The 20,634-nt window shown below is 37.5% G+C and overlaps 1 protein-coding gene across 1 annotated transcript in view; it reads right to left on the bottom strand.

The window, feature by feature from the left end:
• LOC139741380 (propionyl-CoA carboxylase alpha chain, mitochondrial-like) overlaps positions 1 to 8,058 on the bottom strand; it is a 28,360-nt gene extending 20,302 nt beyond the window's left edge. Inside the window, exons 1-6 of the mRNA XM_071651963.1 lie at positions 7,927 to 8,058; positions 5,651 to 5,725; positions 4,608 to 4,724; positions 2,665 to 2,778; positions 1,766 to 1,819; positions 783 to 951 (exon numbers count right to left, since the gene is read on the bottom strand). Of these exons, the coding sequence (XP_071508064.1) occupies positions 783 to 951; positions 1,766 to 1,819; positions 2,665 to 2,778; positions 4,608 to 4,724; positions 5,651 to 5,725; positions 7,927 to 8,004 (607 nt within the window). The 5' untranslated portion in view covers positions 8,005 to 8,058. The remainder of the gene's footprint in view (positions 1 to 782; positions 952 to 1,765; positions 1,820 to 2,664; positions 2,779 to 4,607; positions 4,725 to 5,650; positions 5,726 to 7,926) is intronic.
• Between the last annotated feature and the right edge of the window lie 12,576 nt (positions 8,059 to 20,634).

Below are 20,634 nucleotides of genomic sequence, written 5' to 3'. Positions count from 1 at the left end.
TGCGATGGGACATACAGATAATTAATGTAAATGCTTTGTAACGACAAAGGTCATTGGAGGGTTTTTTGTTTTGTTTTGTTTTGTTGTTGGAGGTTACAGCATGATGAAGGAGATAAATACACCAGAGTGTACAGTACATCTGATTGGACATGACATCATCACCCTGTTCTTCTGGTTGTCAATGACTATAAGCCAGTTCGGAGTTAGCTCATGGGCACATTGGTCCGAATGACCTTTCTGTTTTTTCTCAATCGGTTAGAGGGCACTCGTTTTCAAAGCGATTAAGCATAAGCTTTACATAACAATTTATGGAACTCATCAATGCTGTTCAAACAAAGAATGAACTTGCATAGACCAGATGACCAGAATGACCTCTCAATAAACATTTGGGAAAGCATCCATTTCATTAATTTGCATTGATTGTATCTAACAATCTCTTTCTATTGATATTGCCAAATACCACTTTTGCTGTGAGGTGGATGTGCTGGCAAGCAGCATTTATATTAAAAGGATTATATGAATAATCATTACATAACAGATGCTTATCTCAATGAATTTAAAAACCAACATGCCTGTTGGTACAAATGACCTTTTTTTGTGATCATGCACAAATTGGAACTCCGAACTGGCTTATTGGTATCACGCTTTAGGGTTTATCATGCCAGAAGATTGATTGTCTTTGGATGATACTCAGCTTTTCTAGGAAAAGCATAGAATTCTGAAACTGATTACATTACAGCAGCATCTCACAAACCCCAAGCACATTCCACTGTCATGATTACCGATCTGATTTGCAATCTCCACCGCCTGCTCTTCGTCCTTCACCACCCCGTCGTATCCCGGGATGACGTTGACATTGGCTGCCTTGGCAACCAGCTTGCTCTCAATCTTGTCTCCCATCGCCTGAATGGCGCGGCTGCCTGGACCAATGAAGGCAACGCCAGCATCGGCCTGAAAGAAAGAGTCAAGTTCACTGGTAACTATCCATTCGAACATCATCTAAATCAAAATAGTCATCCAGAAATTAAACCATAAAAGTAAAAAAAAAAATAGATAAAAAACACACAAAATATATTTCAGCCCCATTGAATAGGAGCAAAGGCAACAGAACAGAAGTATTTGCATGGGGGAGGGGTGCAAAGATAAAAAAAGGGGGCACTGTGATGCAATGGACTCTGGTAGATATTATCAGCACATAAATTAATTAACAGTTATTGGAGGGGACAACAATTCTTATCTAGATTGTAAGTGTGATACTAAAGACAAAAAGCACAAATTTCATGTTTGACTGCAAGCGTACTGAGCGGGCACTGAAAATGGTTTCTCAGAAGCCCCCCCCCCCCCCACACACACACACATATGTATGAACTCCTAGGACTACATAACATCCATATGGTGATCCCCCTGAATGAAGGGGTCCTGATAAAGAAAATGTACATACTATGTACCTATATTGCAGAGTGAAAGGGGGGGGGGGATATGCTTGGCTTCTTTATGAGTTCTGAGATAAGAAAAGACATCACTTAATTTCCTCAATAAAGACATGCTTTTCTCACCTGAGGAGCAACTGAAAAAAGAAAGAAGTATGCATTGCATAGTGAAACTAAAAGAACAAGGTGCAGGTAACTATAATGTAGCATTTCTACTTTATGAAAACAACAGGTGAAAGTGAATCTTCTAATAGTTCAATACAATCATATAATATGGATACACCGTTTCTCTTTGCTTGTTTAGTCAGATCTTTTTTTAAAGGGTAAACACTTACCAATCGCTTGGCAAATTCCATATTTTCTGACAAGAAGCCGTATCCTGGATGAACCTGCCAGAAGTCAATGCAAAAGTCAAATAAGACAGAGAAATCACATGTGACAAGTGTTCAAATGCTCTGCAAAATGTTTGATAAAGTATGCTTAATGCATGACATAGCCTGGTTTACTTCATTAGCAGGATTCTCCTTTCTAACCATGGCACTTCTACACAAATGGCTTACTTGTTATCATTTGAGGTAAGTGGGTATCAGCCACATACCACACACATCACACACGTTGCAGTGGCTTTTGCAGAGAGGTGATGTAGATGGAGTGACAGCTCTTTGAAATCCATGCAAACACATGTTTGGGTCCGAAAGCATTACAATGAGACATGTAATGAACTACGCTTTGAAGTCACGCTCGGTGCGACTTTAGCTCCAAGATGAAATTAGGAGGCAAAGAAAAGTTTCACACTTCATTTAATTACAAGCTGCATTTCTATATATAATTCTGAATGAAATACCAGAATTTGTTAGGAACTGTTTAGGAAAGAATTCAAAATTATATGCATATATTTCTGTTCTCCAAGCAATTCACAAATTGATACTAAAAAATATTCATTCACTGTATTCTACAACATGGGCTTTTCCAAGCAGCGATAGGCTGTCTAATCTTTCAACACGGAAAATTGTACAAACGTAATTTAAGGGGGGGGGGGGGGGGGGGGGTAGATAACTATCACCAACATGTTTTACTTAAGGTATTTAATACTTTCAACAGCTCACAGAAAGCCAATGGAATTGAAGTGGTAGGTAATAAAAAGACAGAATGCACTAAAGACTATTTTGTGAAATACAGAAGCTATGAATTCACCCTAGTCCTTCAATTGATGTTTTCTTGCAGCTTTACTCACCGCCTGGGTGCCCGTTTCTTCTATCGCCTGGAGGATGCGGTCCATATTGAGATAGCTTTCTGTGGAGGCAGCTGGTCCAACACAAACTGCTTCATCAGCCATTTCCACGTGGAGCTGTCACAGTAGAATGGAAAGACAAGCAATGATATGCTTGGGGAAACCATACCAAAGCTATAGCTTTACCTAATAATTCCTGTCCAACATCACAAGATCAGATACTGGTAGAAATGGGTTCACAGAAAGTTACACTGCCTTGAAGGAAACTTGAAGGTGGATCAGGATTACCATCAGAGATGCATTCCAAATTGAATAAACTGTTTGGAATAGGTTAAAAAAAACATGTACTTGAATTGTCTTTTATCGTACCACCCTTTATATAATGCAGCTTTTCAAATGGTAATTTTCTCATCTCAACAGCTTTCACACATTTGCCTTAAAAATAGCAAGAAAATTTGGTCTGAAGCAGGGCTTGTATGGATGTCTTGAAATCAGACATATCCAGTTTATGAACATTAGAAACACAATTTGTTGAGAATATTTCATCTTTAATCATGACAGACCGTGATAAAAAAAATAACACTTCTCAATGTTTAACTGAGTTGTGTATTTTTGCCTTGTTCTTGAAATCTTTGGACACATAAACATCCCACTATACTGTCCTTTTTTCTGTAAAGCACTTGAGACTTACTTTGCCAGCCATGCTGTAGATAGCAAATGTGCTACATTACCACAATTCTGCTACAGGAAAGAACATGAGCTACATGAGCTACAAGTATGAGTCTCTCTAATCTACTCCTTTTCTGTGGTAGCTTAAATCAACCTTGAGCACTACCAAGCTGTTCAGCTTGAAGCTGTTCAGCTTGTAGAAAGACAGAGCAATAGAAATACATGGGATCTAAATTGGTGTAATTAAGATTATTCATATTCAGTTTAACTAGTCTAGATTGTGTTAGAAATTCAATAACTTCCTATGTAGTAACGTATATCATGATCAGTAATTACTAAGTAAACTTGCCTCAAGTGTTTGCATTTCAAATACACACACACACACACAACACACCACACACACAACACACCACACACACTTACATGTACATGCACACCTCCTGTTCACGTTTAAATAAAATGCTGTGTGTCACACGTGACATATATAAAGTTCAGCTCAAAGTTTCTCTCTAAACTGATAAGTGTTTACTTGAGAAATTTGGAAAGAAACATTTATACATGCCATGTGTGGACACTTAAATAGAGTCATTAAACTTGATGTACAGGAGCAATCTGTAAATGCAGAATGATTTGCATGTGGCATATGCATGACCCTATTTCAAACACATCCAGGATGTAAAACACATGACCTTTGGGACCATATAGTCAAGGTATATGGTATACATGTGTGCCCTGGTATTTGCACTTTGATATATTATATGCATTTGTTCACAATTCAATATGTGCAGTTAAGATTCCTGGATAGAATATCTCAGTGTCGTGCAGAAGTTCAGGGTGCAGTAAAGCCTGAAAAAATGCAGAAAAAATATATAATCATCTTCACATAATGTTAAGTGACAGGACCTCAAAATGATATTTCAATTCCAACTAAATTTGATATGGCTGAGTACATGTTACGTTCATTTTGTGTGTGTGTGTGTGTGCATTTACATTCATCAGTGCCTTATACTTAATATTTTGCAATCATATAACATAGAAAAATGATTGCACATGCTCATACCTTCAGAATTTATATTGTAACCAAAGTTAGCATTAGCTACAACTGTAGTATACTCAAATGCTTGATATTGTGCACTATGATAGGTATAACAAATGCAAGATGTCTTTTGTAAAAAAAGTAATATATCTTACAGCAACATCAAAATCAGTCAGCTGAACTCTATCAACACTGACAGCCATCAATGTTTGTAATCAGGGACAAAACGGTTCATACTCACTGCATTGACATCTGCTTCGCTGTAGATGGCGACAGATTTGATGCCCATGGCTCGACACGTTCTCATCACTCTGCACGCGATTTCTCCACGGTTTGCTATCATGACCTTGTCAAATGTCTGGAATCACAAGATCATCAAACTCATGAAAGACTTTATTGTTAAAATATGCATCACTATCTCATTACTGTCAGTGTCTGATGGATGGATTCCTAGGTCAAGTTTACCCTTTTCTGTGCTAGTCACTTAGCTGTGACTTGCTGTGCTCCTTCATCCGCATTCTAATAGTTCCTCAAAACATGACCTAAATGTAAGTAAGTTAGCCTGTTCAGGGCCCCGTTCCATAAAACTTATCAGTGACAAGTTGTGATAGTTGTTACAAGCCACTGAAATTCTTGCATCTGATTGGCTGAGAGCAAATTTGTCATAGAAATGTGGCAGTTGTCACTGATAACAAGTTTTATGAAACGGGGCCCAGGTGTAACATTTTGTCTCAGACCAACAGGTAGGTCATGATGACACAATAGGGATCAAGTGAATTCAGTAATCTCTCTTCATTGCATGTTGGTTTTCACACATCCATGCCGATTGGCAAAGAAAGCACTTCAGCAGATGTGTCAATCCCCGAACAAAGCAAGGCAAGGGTCAACCATGAACTGAATTGGATGACAATCTACAAATCATTGCGAATGAGGCAAAACATACAGTGTGGCAAGATGAAAGAGCAGATAGAAAGCAATGTAATGGCTCTGCAGCAGGATACATTGTACCTACCTGGAGAGGCAAAACACATGCAACAGTATGATTAGGAGGGACCTGAACTTGGCATATATTTTAAAAGGTCTTCCTGATTATCATTATTATTATTATTAATCTTTTTTTGCCAACTTCTATGTTGTAAGATCACACCTCCCTGCAGGGGCCCTGGAACTATTTTCAATGCAGGGGCAACGTAAGTGTACGTATGGACTCCTCCTGTAACACAGGCTATCTTGTCCCAATTGTTTCCTATGGCTGAGTATTTCAAGAGAAAAGAGCATACTCACTGGTTCATTTGGATCCCAAGGCGCCACAGTATAACAGCGGATGTGGTCAAGTTGGCCATTTGCTCTCTGACTTGGCTGTATGAGAGATACAGTAGGACGCAGCTGTCTAATACATGTACATGTGTGGGCATATAATACATGCATATAATATCTATTTTTGCATATCTATACGTATACAAGATTTAAGTGAATGGTTGTCTCGTGGCCTTTGGTAGCCACAATATACCTTATCTTACTAAAATTTGCATTTCACGTGGTCACTAATGAAGCAATTACATGCTCATATACATGTAAGCAAACACTACTTGTCGGCAGTGTATACAGCCACGTGCGTCTCCGCCATCAAGCAACATGGGTGTGACTGTATCCACGGCCGGAGTCATGTACCATGTATCATGTACACGTGTATAGTATAAGTCTACTATCCATTGACCACCTATTTTTGGATCGAACACCCTCGCCCAATGGCTTTCTTATATAAAGTACGCATAGGATGGGGAACAATACACTGGCACATTCGAACATAAACACAAATCAAGAGAAATAAGGAGGGTACAGGTAAATAACCTGAGGAAAAGGAGGAAAAACAATTGAAGAAAATCCTGTTAGTAATTACACATAACTTACGTTAACACATATCAGCCATTCACTAGATTTACATGCTTTATCATTGGAGAACAGGCAGTCGATTAAAATGATGAGCTTGTATGGTGCACAGTAAAAAATGTCACTAGTGTTTGTCACTGAGAATTCTGTGCGTACAATACAAATCAACAATCTGAGCCTGCAATATGAATCTGCGATATTTTCTGCCATGGTGAAATAATAGTAAGGTGAAACTGAGGAATATTTTCTAAGATATTTCACAAGATATTTAATCAAAAAGCGGTCGATGAGTAGTATACTGTATGGTCAACCTACTGTATGCAACGCTGCACACTGGCACTGCTCCGACGGTCCCTGACCAGTAAAAATCACTGTCGGACCAGTAACTTTTTCAGGAATAGACCAGTAAAAAATGCAAACTGGGTACCTACTGGTCCGATATATTTTTGGTGCGCAAGCGCAACTTTTTGATTCCACTTCCGGGTTTCTTCAGCTGACGAAAAAAAAAAGAAAAAAGGTCTTACCTGCACTCCCACATACCATTTCAGTTCAATGTTTCATCAGCTGACAAAAAAGAAAATCGCTCTGGTACAACTTGCAAGTTCAGCAAAAGCTTGGCCCAAAGTGGTTAGAACCTATGTAGATATTCCTAATGAATGTACTTAACTAGGCCCTATTGTGAAAAAAAAAAGTAGGGGGCCGAGGGGCTCACTGCCCCCCCCCCCCCTCTTTTTCAACAAATAGATCTCGGCCCTACAACCCCTTGGTTCCGCCGCGCCGGTTGCTAGTTGGTTGAAGTGTAACCCTGGCCGGGGAGCTCCTTGTACCAGTGTGAACACAGTTATCATGGTTAGAATCCCTATACCAAATGCTTCGCGTTCGGGCTGGTCGCAGTTGAGTTAGTTGAAGTGTAGAAACCTGAGACCGTCGTATGTACAGTGATAGGCAGATAGGACTGTGTATACTATATTCTAGTTTCTACTAAATTCTATATTCTAAAGTTACCGTTAAACAGAAACTTTAGTCTCTCTAGTCTACATCTAGTCTAGTTTTATTTAAATTTACTAACCTAGCTAGTCTTCTAACTAGCTCTAGAGAGGTCGATCGTCGAGTATTATACTACTAGATCTACTTGTACTAACGTTAGAACCTAGGTTCTACTACTGTAGGCCTACTAGATTCTAGTAGGCCTAAAGTGTAAGACTAGACTGTACTATGCAGTGTAAAGAGCCCTAACGTTAGAGTTGTGTTTTGAAGTGTCTCGATATTTATTCCGGTGAAGACTAGTCTAGACAGTAGACTAGAAATAGATCTAGCTAGAACTTTCTAGATGGTCTAAGAGTTCTAGTAAAAATACACTACTATTACAACGTTAGTGAAGTACACTTAATTCTGAGTAGGATATACCGACGGAACTGGAACAGAAACAGAAACTAGAGTGGTCTACTAACGTTATTTCACAGTAGTTTCTAGGCCTACAGTAACAATTGCCCAGTATTAAATACATAAGCAGTGATAAGGGGCCTACATGAAACACGATATGTGGGACCACAATCAACTTTTTCTAACGTGACCAAATTATTGATTCGCAAGCACTTATGATGTGAATAATATGCATGCATTATGTGAGAAGAAATCAAATTTATGAATTATAAAAAAATAATACAAACCCTATGATGTAAATTCTTCAAAATCAACGTTTTTCCGCGCCTCAACGGCAATCTCGAGAGACCGACGTAGGCTGCCATCGTATTCTTGCCCAGCGTGTCCAGCAGCAGGCCATCAACCGGATCGATACTTATACCGAGCTTTTGCTAGCTGATCGATACAAAGAGTAGTGGTCTTTATTTTTCAGATTTCATCATCACGTGACGAAAATAGTGTCACCACCGCCGAAGTGAACATCCTTGGCTTTCAAAAGTTTAGGTGCATACTACCTGACGTCTCACATGTACATCGATATAAAGGAATAGGACTAAAAGAATCCCCCCAAATCCATCACTCTTTTTTTTTCTAAGAGAAAAAGGACACATACCCTCGACTGGGTCCTACTAATTGACGCAAACTAATGCAAACTAATGCAAAATAATGCAAACTCAATGTAAACTCAATGCGAACTACTAATTAATGCAAACTAACGCAAAATACTAATTAATGCACACTAATACAAAACGTTACCGGTGAAAATTAGGGTGAATTACAGCACCTGGGGCCTGTTTCTCTTCCTGGGCCACTTTGATAGTCGTCTCTTTTTTTTGTTTTAAAGAATATTTTATTCTTCATCAATGGAAACATAATATACAAATAAATTGATACAGAAATCTCCGGACCAATTTTATAGTCCTTTTCATCAATGGATGCAAAACTGATATCAAAACTTAACATTGATTTAACATGTTTTGATACACTCTGGTACATATTTGTCACAATCAATATACACAATCCATATATAAACATCTCTTCTTTTCTAATTTTACATTATTAATTCCTCAATCTCTTAACAATTTTTTTCTTTCATTACATAATAAATTCTATTAACTGAATCACTTACCCCAAAAATAATTTCTTTTCAGCTTTCATACAATCCAACCTAAAATATCAATATCCATTGATTGAAGTTTTTTGTTAAAAAAACAAAACAAACCAACCCCCTCGCCATCCCCCCCACTACTCAATACCCCCGTCCATTCTCCCTCTTACTACCCCACCCCATCCCCCCTCCCCCTTCCAAAACCCCCATCCCAACAAAACCTCAAAAGCAACTGAAACCTGTGTGTCCTGACTTACATTATAACACTTAATACGAGTGCGTGGAAAAGGCATTTCCTGGTGGATGTACGGCAGACCATACTCTGTTAAATAAACGCAAAGCAAATTCTCAATTCTTTTTCCAGTTTTCCCACTTTTGTAAATGTATTGACAACGTATTACGTATAACTGCTAATTTTTCTTCTTCTAACCTATCCTGCTCTATAGACCTTTTAATGAAAAATTCCGTTGGGGGTGTCTTATTTTTCCTTCCTAAAAAAAGCAATTTCTTCACCAAAATTATAACATGGTTAACTAACTGAGCTTTTCCTTTATCTGGTAGCTCTATACCAAAAAAGATCTCTTCCCAGCTCAACTGTTGCAAATCAACATATTCAAAGAAAGTACTACATTTTCCCCAAACTTTCCTAGCAAAATCACATGTATAAAATATATGTTTATACGTCTCTTCCTCTTTATGACAAAAAGAACATAAATTATCATTTACGAACTTAAACTGAAATAATTGATAATTTGTATACAATATTCCATGCAATAATCTATATTGAAAATCCCTCAAAACAGAACTCAAAGTGCTACTTCTTATCCTACTAAATATACATTTTATATCTCTATTAGAAAAATCACAAAAATATAAATTTCTCATTTTTTCTATCACCGAAGAATCATCACTTACTTTCTTCACTAATTCAACATAAATGTCTTTAGAGGTAATCTTTTCCAGAGGAATTTCCTTCCCATTTCTTATAAAAGTCATTTCATCTACATTTGTATTCTTCTCTACCTCTGTGTTCTCTATATTCCTTTTCCAACCAACTGGAAGCGCTTCATATATCTTTTGAATACTCAAAATATTCAAATAATTAAATCCTTTATTATAAAAATATTCAACCGAAAATAATTTACCATTCCTATCCATTATATGTTCCAATCTAAAACATTTTTTCAAAAACAATTTTTCATCAAAACTGCATTTTCCCTCAATGCGAACCATTTTATTATTAAACAAAACTTCCTTCCTTATTTGATTATAATTACCCCTGAAATCCCTTGTTTTCACCCATGTTTTCAACAGATCCCTGTAAAATTCCGGTATAGACAAATTCAAAAGATAAATAAAATAATTACAACAAAATATAAATTTACCTCCAATATGTTTAGTAACAAACTGAAAATATTGTTTCCATTTCATTTCTTGTTTACCATAAAATAACCTTTTAACCCACATTACTCTTTGAGCGTCTATCAATGATGAAAAATGCATAAATTTTACTCCCCCGTGTTCATAATCTAATACCAACACAGTTTTTTTAATTTTTGGTTTCCCTTGCCAAATAAATTCCCAAACAACCAAATCCAATTCTTTATATACCCATTCTGGCAAAGGAGTTAAAGACCCCACATATATCAATTTAGAATAAATAAAAGTCTTCAATAACTGAATTTTACCAACTAATGTCAAATCTCGTTGCTTCCACCATATTAATAATTTCTTTATTTTACTAAGTATTTCTTTATAATTCAATTTTTCTTTCACCTCTGGATCCAAAGTAAAATACACCCCTAAAATCTTTAACTCCGTCACTTTTTGTCCAAAAGAAAAATCATAAGTACTATCTTTACTACTTCCCAATTCTAACACTTTTATCTTATCTTTATTAAGTTTAAGTCCAGAGACCCGTTGAAAACAATCAAAAATAAATTCAATCCTCTTGATTGACTCAAAATCTTGTACCAAAAATGTAATATCATCCGCATAAAGCACTTGTCTAACTTCATTCCCTCCAAAACATAACCCTGAAATCTCCTTGTCTTTTCTTATCGAATGCGCTAACACTTCGATACATAAAATAAACAGATATGGTGACAGTGGATCCCCTTGTCGAACCCCCTTTTCTATCTTAAAATACCCTGTCGATTTACCCCCGTTAAAAACACAGCTAAGAGCATTATTATAAAGAGTAGAAATCCATTTTCGGAATACAGGTCCAAAACCAAAATATAACAGGGCCTGTTGTAAAAAACTGTGAGCAACGGAATCAAAGGCTTTTTCGAAATCAATTGCAACCAAATAACCTGGTAACTTAAAGTGGGAAGTATGGAAAATCATGTCATCAATAATACGTATTGCTTCACCTATATATCTACCTTTCAAAAACCCCAATTGATCTTCCATTATAATTTCCTCTAAAACCTCTGTAATTCTCATTGTTAAAACTTTAGAAAGAATTTTATAATCCACATTTAATAAAGAAATAGGTCTATAATTCTTAATCTGCAAAACATCTTTACCTTCTTTTGCAATCAAAATAATCATTGCTTGTCTTTGGGAAGCCGATAGTTCCCCATTATGATACGCTTCATTTAAAGCTTCTACTACTAATTGTCCGATAACCGGCCAAAATGTTCTATAAAATTCAACCGTTAACCCATCATTCCCTGGTGATTTATTCAGTTTCATTTTTTCCAACACCTGTATACACTCCCTTTCTACTATTAACCCTTCACAATAATCTTTGGACTCCTCGGATAACCTGGGCAAATCCTCAGAAAAAAACACATTATCTGAATTCAAAACTACATCTGATTTAGCATACAATCTACTATAAAAATCCTTAATTTCATTAATTATACCAGTTTCATCATAAATAATATCACCCTTTTCATTAATCAATTTTTGTATATTAGTTTTTCTTCTATTTGACTCCATTAATTGCGTAAAATATCTCACATCTCTTTCTCCTCCTTCATACCAAGAGGCGCGGGAGCGAATCTTAACTCCTTCCTTATCATAATCATAACTAACCTGTAATTCCCCTTTTTTTTCTTCAAGTCTCTTACATACTTCTTGATTTGGCTGAGATATCAGACTATCCTCCAACTCTGCTACCTCTCTTTCCAATTTTTCTCTACTTTCCTTTCTATTTTTAGACATTTTCTTAGAGTATGTTTGTGTAAACTGACGAATTTTCCATTTCAAAAAATCCCAAAGTACTCTTTTATCCTGAATCTCTTCCTGTAAATCTCTCTTTAATTTCAAAATTTCTTCCTTCATTTGCTGAACATAAACCATATCATTACATAAACTGTTATTAAATTTCCAATAAGAACTTCTATTTCTTATTTGATTTTCCCGGATATCCAAAAACCCTAACCCTATTGCGGAATGGTCCGGAGCAATTGAAGACATAATTTCACATTTAACCACAAAGTCTACTAAATCTTCTGAAATTAACCAATAATCCAATCGACTTTGCATAAATGGTACTTTCTGTCTATATGTAAATTGCTTTTTTGTTGGATTTCTCTTCCTCCAAATATCTACTAAATTCCATACTTCCATAAAATTATCCATTTCCAAATTAAACCTACTCTGACAAATTGACTTATTTCTACCAACATAATCACACTCTTCATTACGGATCATATTAAAATCCCCTCCCATTATAACAGATACCCCCTCTCTATTCATTTCCCTCAATTGTCCCTCTAACTTCTTTATCATTTGTATTTGCTCTTTTTCTTTTCCTCTAACAGGAAAATACACATTACATAAAATCAATCTTAACCCTTTCAAATTACAATACATCAATATATATCTACCTTCTACATCACTTACCACCTTTTTCATTTCCAATTTTACTAACGAATTAACCAAAATCAAAACTCCTTTACTATGGGAGGTTCCATGACTATAAACACATTGACCGTTCCATTCCGATGTCCATTTATCTTCTACATCTCTTGTACTATATGTTTCTTGTAAAAATATAAAATCTGCCCCTTTCTCCTTACACCAAGCAAAAATTCTCTGCCTTTTACCCTTTTCTCTTAATCCCTTAACATTTAAAGAAACATAACTACTTTTCCCCTCTCTATTATGCGCCATATACACACAAAAAAGTGAATCTCAGATTACTGACGGGAGTGACCACGACAGCAATCCGTAACAAAAATTTGATGTGCATTTCACCATCCACCACGAAATGCCCCCTGGTAACCAAAGAGTGATAAAAACCCCACAAACGAAGAAGAAGAAGAAGAAGAAGAAAAAAAAAACGCACTCGTCCCTAACCCTTATACCTACCCAGCAAAACCTACCCTATCTAACCAATTCCCCACCTGGATCCCCAATAAAAAGAAATATAACCCTACAATCCACGTACTGACACCAATGAAGCTCAGTACCCTCCAGCAGCCTCTCCTCCTCCCCCGCACTACATTGCGTTAAAAAACCCCTCCATTCATATTTTAAATTCTTACCAACAAGAAAAAAAGAAAGAAAGGAAAAAAAATCCTCTCAAAACTTATTTATAATGCCCTTCACCACATGCCAGCATTATCCCTACAGCTTAAAAACAATAACCGCAACCCAAAACTAATCATCACCCTACTCACCGATGTGCATAACGTCCCCACTACCCGTGTGTCGTATACACTAAACCTAAACCTTATACACACGCACCAAAAAAAAAGAAGAAAAAAAAATTCCAAGTCCATAAAACCACGCCTCCCTTGCACAAAGGTGTGCTTATTATTACCACATACATTTTCCTCCATGCTATCTCCCTACGCCCCTAAATCCAGCACAAAACGTAACTAATTAACGTAATAGCATAAACACACAAACTATAATAACCGGACTCACACATAGAACGACACGCCCGGACATGATGAAACTCGAAATACACGAAAGTACCTTCCACAACTGGGGGCATTAACCTAGAAAATCAATAATTAATCACAGACCGAATTAATCTTCCATCTATTTGTATACCGTGCCTATTGTGACTGCATAAAACAGATAAGAAACTTGCGTTCATTACAAATTTCATACCGATACACATCATACATGTATATGCGTACCTATCAAACTTCATAGGAGTACATGGGTTGTTCAATACAACCTGACCCTTACGCAAGCCGGGCTCCCCAAACATAAGTCTTCCTTGCCCGCCAAAATATAACCCAGCACTTTTTACCTCAACATTGACCAATGGCCTCCATCCAAACCATTAATCCATGTTAGAATGTATTTAACCGGCTTTCCTCCCTAAACACATTGCACCTGAGTTATTTCCCGATACACACATTTGATTCAAGACCATAGACAGAAACATAAAAAGTCAGTAATTAAAGCACAAACGACATGAAAAGTACCCTGTTTGTATACCTTAATACACACATTTCCCGAAACACACATTTCAAAACCTTAGGCAGTAACATGAATATTTGGTGATCAAAACATAAAAGAGATGAAACCTTCCCTGTTTATATATATTGCATGATCTGTTCACAACCTGAACCAAACAGAACCCAAACTTATCTGCACGTGTGGAGTATGCATGCATTACCAAATGTCATACTGATAGCCCTTGGCTTATCGAGTGCTCATGCCCGTGAACCCTTGTGCCTACATAACCTGAACTTCATTTCCTCTGGTATAACACTTGAGATATTCAATACTACTCCGACCCTAACATGAAATAGAGCTCTCGCCCCCAAACCTCTGGCTCCTTCCAGAACATTGCAAAACGAAAGAATCTGCATATTCATAAATGCACATTTCCTCTTCTAAAGCTCTGTGACACTCCAAGTCAAAACACCGGCGTCGAGCATTTCTAATTAACATAACAATTAATCCCATCAAAAAACCCGTTCTGTGTGCACTGGTTGTCGTTGATTTTACTCTCTCTAAGGAACAATACACTCTTAGCAAAGTGCTCTTCATTCTTGCATACTTTCTCGACCAGAAAATAATAGATGTAGTTAAACACACAGGTCAGTAACTCGTGCAGTGTAAGTCTTGTGCGGCACAAACAGATTCCACCCCGGGGGCACTGACTTGAAGTATCAATAGATGTGCCCAATCATAGAGAAAGCAAAAAAAGGAAACAAGCCCCATCACCTGTTTATTTTTATACATTGATGTGCACTATTGCTACCAAAATACCAAAAACCATTTCCTTTATACTGCATATGCGTTGTTGCTCAATTTGCACTTACACATCGGTAATTAAAACACAAAAGCAATGAAAAGTACCCCGTTTATATACCTTGATACACACATTTCCCGAAACACACATTTCAAGACCTTAGGCAGTAACATAAAAAAATCTGTGATTAAAACATAAAAGAAATGAAACCTTCCCTGTTTATATATCTTGCATCTGTTCACTGCTTTAAACAAACAGAACACAAACTTATCTGCACGTGTGGAGTATGCATGCATTACAAAATGTCATACTGATAGCCCTTGGCTTATCGAGTGCTCATACCCGTGAACCCTTGTGCCTACAAAACCCAAACTTCATTACCTCTGGTATAACCCTTGAGATATTCGAATACTAACCCGACCCTAACATGAAATAGAGCTCGCGCGCCCAAACCTCTGGCTACTTCCAGAACATTGCAAAACGAAAGAATCTGCATATTCATAAATGCACATTTCCTCTTCTAAAGCTCTGTGACATCCCAAGTCAAAACACCGGCGTCGAGCATTTCTAATTAGCATGACAGTTAATCCCATCAGATAAACCCGTTCTGTGTGCACTGGTTGTCGTTGATTTTACTCTTTCTAAGGAACAATACACTCTTAGCAAGGTGCTCTTCATTCCTGCATACTTTCTCGACCATAAAATAAGAGATGTAGTTAAACACACAGGTCAGTAACTCATGCAGTGTAAGTCTTGTACGGCACAAACAGATTCCAACCCAGGGGCACTGACATTGACGTATCAATAGATGTGCCCAATCATTAAAAAAAAAAAAAAAAACCAACCAACCAACCAACAAATAAACCCCATCACCTGTTTATTTTTATACGTTGATGTGAGTAGTATTATGTTGTCTCGGGTGCCATAACTTAATTCTATTGTTTAGGACAATAGAATATGAAATATGAATATGAATATGAATATGATAGATCGATGAGTTATGAAATATGAATATGGGATATATAAATATGAAATTATGAGTATGAATAAGATATAAAATCAAATTAAAAAATTAATCAAATAAATAACGTGATAGGAGAACTGGAAAATGAATGACGTCACTCATTTAAATATTCATAATGACGTCAGGAGCTTTATTCATTTGCATAAATGACGTCATAGGTTGTTTTGAGAAGAGAAAACAATAAAGAAAAAAAAGAAAGGTGTATAGTGAATAGAGGGTGAACGAGTTGGGGCATGAAAGTGACGTCATGACATAGAACGCTGCATGAAGGTGTGCAGGAGTACGTGTGATTTATACATACAGTGCATTCGTATAATATATATATATATATATATGGTTATATATACTCCTTCCCTCTGAGAAGGAAACAGACACAATTTTGTCAACCAGACGAAACAGTCCTACAAGAACGAGAGAAAAATGAAGCAGAGTTATTACAACTACGTGTATAACACGCCATCAGCCCCATCGCCTGAAGGCTCGCAAGACATGAGCAGTATTCAGTCAAAAATGTTTCTGCATTCTTGTGTGTCAAGCATTTGTGCGAAGAATGCCATGAAGTTTACAACGATCCCAGAACTCACAGTTGTTGTAATACCTGCTACGATTGTTTCAGTACAAATTGCAATCGCACTGACCCCATTAAACGCGATCCTCGAACGTGCGCCGATTGTAACATGACGTTCCTCACTGAGCAATGCTTTAAAGCTCATTCGGTGACAATTTTCAAGGGATCAACTGCCTGTAAGACCCGTCGTAAATGCCTAAAATGTGCGCGCGTGTTTGATTCGGAAGTATTTCCAGGCATATTTGATAAACATGACTGTTCCAAGATATTTTGTCAAACATGTAAAGATTATGTCGATGGACCCACCCATGAATGCTACATGAAAGTAACAAAAGAAAGCAAATACTACGTCCCCACAGAGGCTGAGAAAGAACTTGCAGCTATGAAAAAGAAAAAAAAAGAAATCAAAACCTACCACGCAAGCTGATTTGCCAGACCCACAGAGATATATTTTCTTTGATTTTGAATGTACCCAGAATACCACTTCTCATGTTCCTAATCTAGTACACGCTACCTGGGATTGTAGTAACTGTATGGATGGTGTAACTCCCGATGGGTGGGGCTGTCTTTGGTGCGGTAATGTAGATGAAGGAAGAGAGATCACTTTTCAGGGGGAGGACACCCTGGAACGATTTTGTACATGGTTGTTGTCAGAAGATAACCACAAGGCAATAGCTATTGCACACAACGCTAAGGCGTATGACACATATTTCCTTCTTAATCACCTCGTTCGTAAAGGGATAATCCCCGAAGTCATAATGAATGGAGGAAAGATCATGTGTCTGAGCACACAAGACCCCAAAATCGTAATTAAAGATAGCTTAAACTTCTTCCAAATGGGCTTGGCCAAACTTCCAAAAACTTTCGGTATCAAAGAGCTGAAGAAGGGATATTTCCCACATCTGTTTAACGTAAAAGATAATCAAAATTACGTTGGTCCCATTCCCGATAAGAAATATTTCGGGACAAACACCATGATGAAAGAAGCGAAGACAGAATTTGATGCATGGTACGATAGCCTTCCTGACAATTTTGTGTTTGATTTTCAAAAAGAAATTTTGGGGTACTGCAAGAGCGATGTAAAAATACTGCATGAAAGTTGTAAATTATTTCGCCTGCATTTCAAGACAATAAGTGCCACAGAAGCTAATCCCGATGGCATCGATCCCTTCTTACGCAGCCTCACCCTTCCGAGCGCGTGTAATTATCTCTACAGGAGTAATTTTCTAAAACCGAACAAGATAGCCCTTATTCCGCACGACGGTTATTCTAACCCTAAGCGTCATTCGCTTAAAGCTGGAAAATGGCTACATTATCAAGCTGAGGAACGAGGGATCGATATCAAATATGCATTTACTGGTGGGGAGCGCAAGGTTCATGGCCGCTATGTGGACGGGTATGCCGAGGTAGGGGAGGAAAAGCACATTTTTGAATTTCTAGGTTGTTTTTACCATGGATGTAGTCAATGTTTTAACCCCTTCACAATCAACAAAAGATGTAACAAATCAATGAGTCAACTCCATAACGAAGTTATGGAAAGAATCTACCGTCTCCGAAATGCAGGTTACATAGTACATTACATCTGGGAGCATGAATGGGACATGCAGATCAAAGATCCTGCTGTGAAAGCCCGCGTCCAGCATCTTCACGAAAAATTCAAAAATCCCCTCAATCCAAGAGATTCTTTTTTTGGTGGTAGGACTGATGGATGCTCACTTTTTGATGAGGCAAAACAGGGTGAAAAAATTTTATACTATGATTTTACTTCTCTGTATCCATTCATAAACAAATTTGGAAAGTACCCCATTGGCCACCCTCGAATCATCCGCTCAAACTTTCCACCCCTCGAGAAAATGTTTGGCCTCATCCAGTGTGAGATAACTCCTCCCAAAGATTTGTATCACCCTGTCCTCCCCTACAGATCCTCGGGTAAACTCACCTTCCCACTGTGTGCTACATGCGCAGAGTCATTGAACCAAACTCGGTGCACGCACGAGGACCGCGAGAGAGCGCTTAAAGGCGTTTGGGTGTCAGAAGAAGTAAAAAAGGCAGTAGAAAAAGGATACTACGATATCAAAATTTCTGAAGTATGGCACTTCGATCGATATACCAAGTATGACAAACGGGAATGCAAGGGGGGCCTTTTTGCGGAATATATCGATACTTTCATGAAAATAAAGCAAGAGTCGTCGGGCTATCCAGCTAGTGTCGAGACAGAATCCGATAGGATAAATTACATTCAAAAATATCACAATCACGAAGGAGTATCGTTAGATCCTGACCGTATCGAGAAGAATCCGGGCATGCGTGCCATTTCAAAATTGCTCTTAAATACATTATGGGGTAAACTTGCTGAAAAGAATAATCATAAGCAAACGAAATATGTCAAAACACCAGCGGAACTATTACGGTATTTTAGAGATGATTCCGTTACAGTCCATGACATGTGGGTTATCAATGAAGACATGATAGAAGTGCAATACAATAACGCCCGCGGGTTTGTAGAGCAAAATGTTAATACTAATATAGTGATAGCGAGCTTTACAACGGCAATGGCTAGATTGAAGCTGTATTCAATTCTGGAAATCTTAGAAGAGAGGGCGCTCTATTATGATACTGATAGTGTTGTTTTTAAGACGAATCAGTCCCTCGAACCCTTTGACCCAAAGACTGGCGATTACCTAGGTGATCTCACAAATGAAATCGACCCCACTAATGATGAATACATTCACACGTGGGTGTGTGGTGGACCGAAGAATTACAGTTACAAAACTAACAAAGGAAACACAGTGTGCAAGGTGCGGGGGTTCACGTTGAACCACACTAATTCTATGGTCATTAATCATGACACACTCAAAGAACTCGTTATGTCCAAAAGCGATGAAATACGCACCATTCATGAATCAAAAATTGTCCGAGACACCAAAACCAAGACGATTCACACAATCGAATCTAAAAAAGATTACAGGGTAGTCTTTACTAAAAGGGTTCGAGTTGGAGATGGAACCAAAACCCTACCATATGGCCATAAGGATATTTCATAACCAGTATTTTATATACACCGGTGTAAAAAAATGCTGCCTCATTTAGTCCCCGACTCTAGATCTGTAAGGTTGTATTATTTTTGAGGTTGAGATAGTGTTGAAAAAAAAAAATGGATAGTATGATTTTTTTAAGAATGCATCGTGACTTTGTGAGGCGTATTCCGTACAACACGTGTCGTATGAATATTTTGATTACCATTTTACTGATAGTTGTTATTTTTGTCAGTTTTTCTCTCGACATTCTTCTTGAGAAACAAGGCATGACAAACTCGACTGTAATTTTATCCCATTTAAACACTTCTAGCTCTGAAGAAAGCGTCAGTTATATTTCAGCTGGATGAATGTGAAGACGTTCCTGATGGGGGACAGTAGTTACATGTGTAATTGTTTTAACTGCTCCTAGCTTTAAGTCATGAATATTGGTACCCACATCTCTATATTGTAAATATACATCGCATTCACTTTGAACTCAAATATTTGTATTTTAATGTTTGCACTCTTATAGTATTTTCGTGTTGATTTTGATTACAGATCTACCATGGATGTCCGTCTAAAACATCCCTTTACAATGTGCGTTGTCGGACCAACTTTTTCGGGAAAGACTTCTTTTGTCAAAAGACTAATTAAACAGCGTGAGCGTATGTTTAACCCTGCTCCTCGAAAAATTGTCTGGTTTTATGGGGAATTTCAAACGGATTATGCTGAAATGATGCATGAGATTCCTCAAATTGAATTTCACGAAAACCTACCAGAAGACTTTTATGCATTTACTGACAACGCACGACCCACGTTATTTATAATTGATGATTTGATGGATGTTGTTAGTGATAGTAGAAAAGTGGCTGCTCTTTTTACAAAGGGATGTCACCATAGAAATGTAAGTTTGATTTATCTAACCCAAAATATGTACAGAAACGGAAAAGAGTCTAGGACAATTTCCTTAAATACTCAGTATTATTGCTTGTTTAAGAATAGTAGAGATAAAATGCAAGTATCATGTTTAGGGCGTCAAATGTATCCAGGCCGCACCAAGTATT

This window comes from Diadema antillarum, unplaced genomic scaffold (assembly GCF_040938485.1).
Source record: "Diadema antillarum isolate AM-2024a unplaced genomic scaffold, OU_Dant_1.0 seq00000926_RagTag, whole genome shotgun sequence".
NCBI lineage: Eukaryota > Metazoa > Echinodermata > Echinoidea > Diadematoida > Diadematidae > Diadema > Diadema antillarum.
Note: the sequence above shows the minus strand (reverse complement) of the source record. Positions and strands in the feature narration are given on the sequence as shown.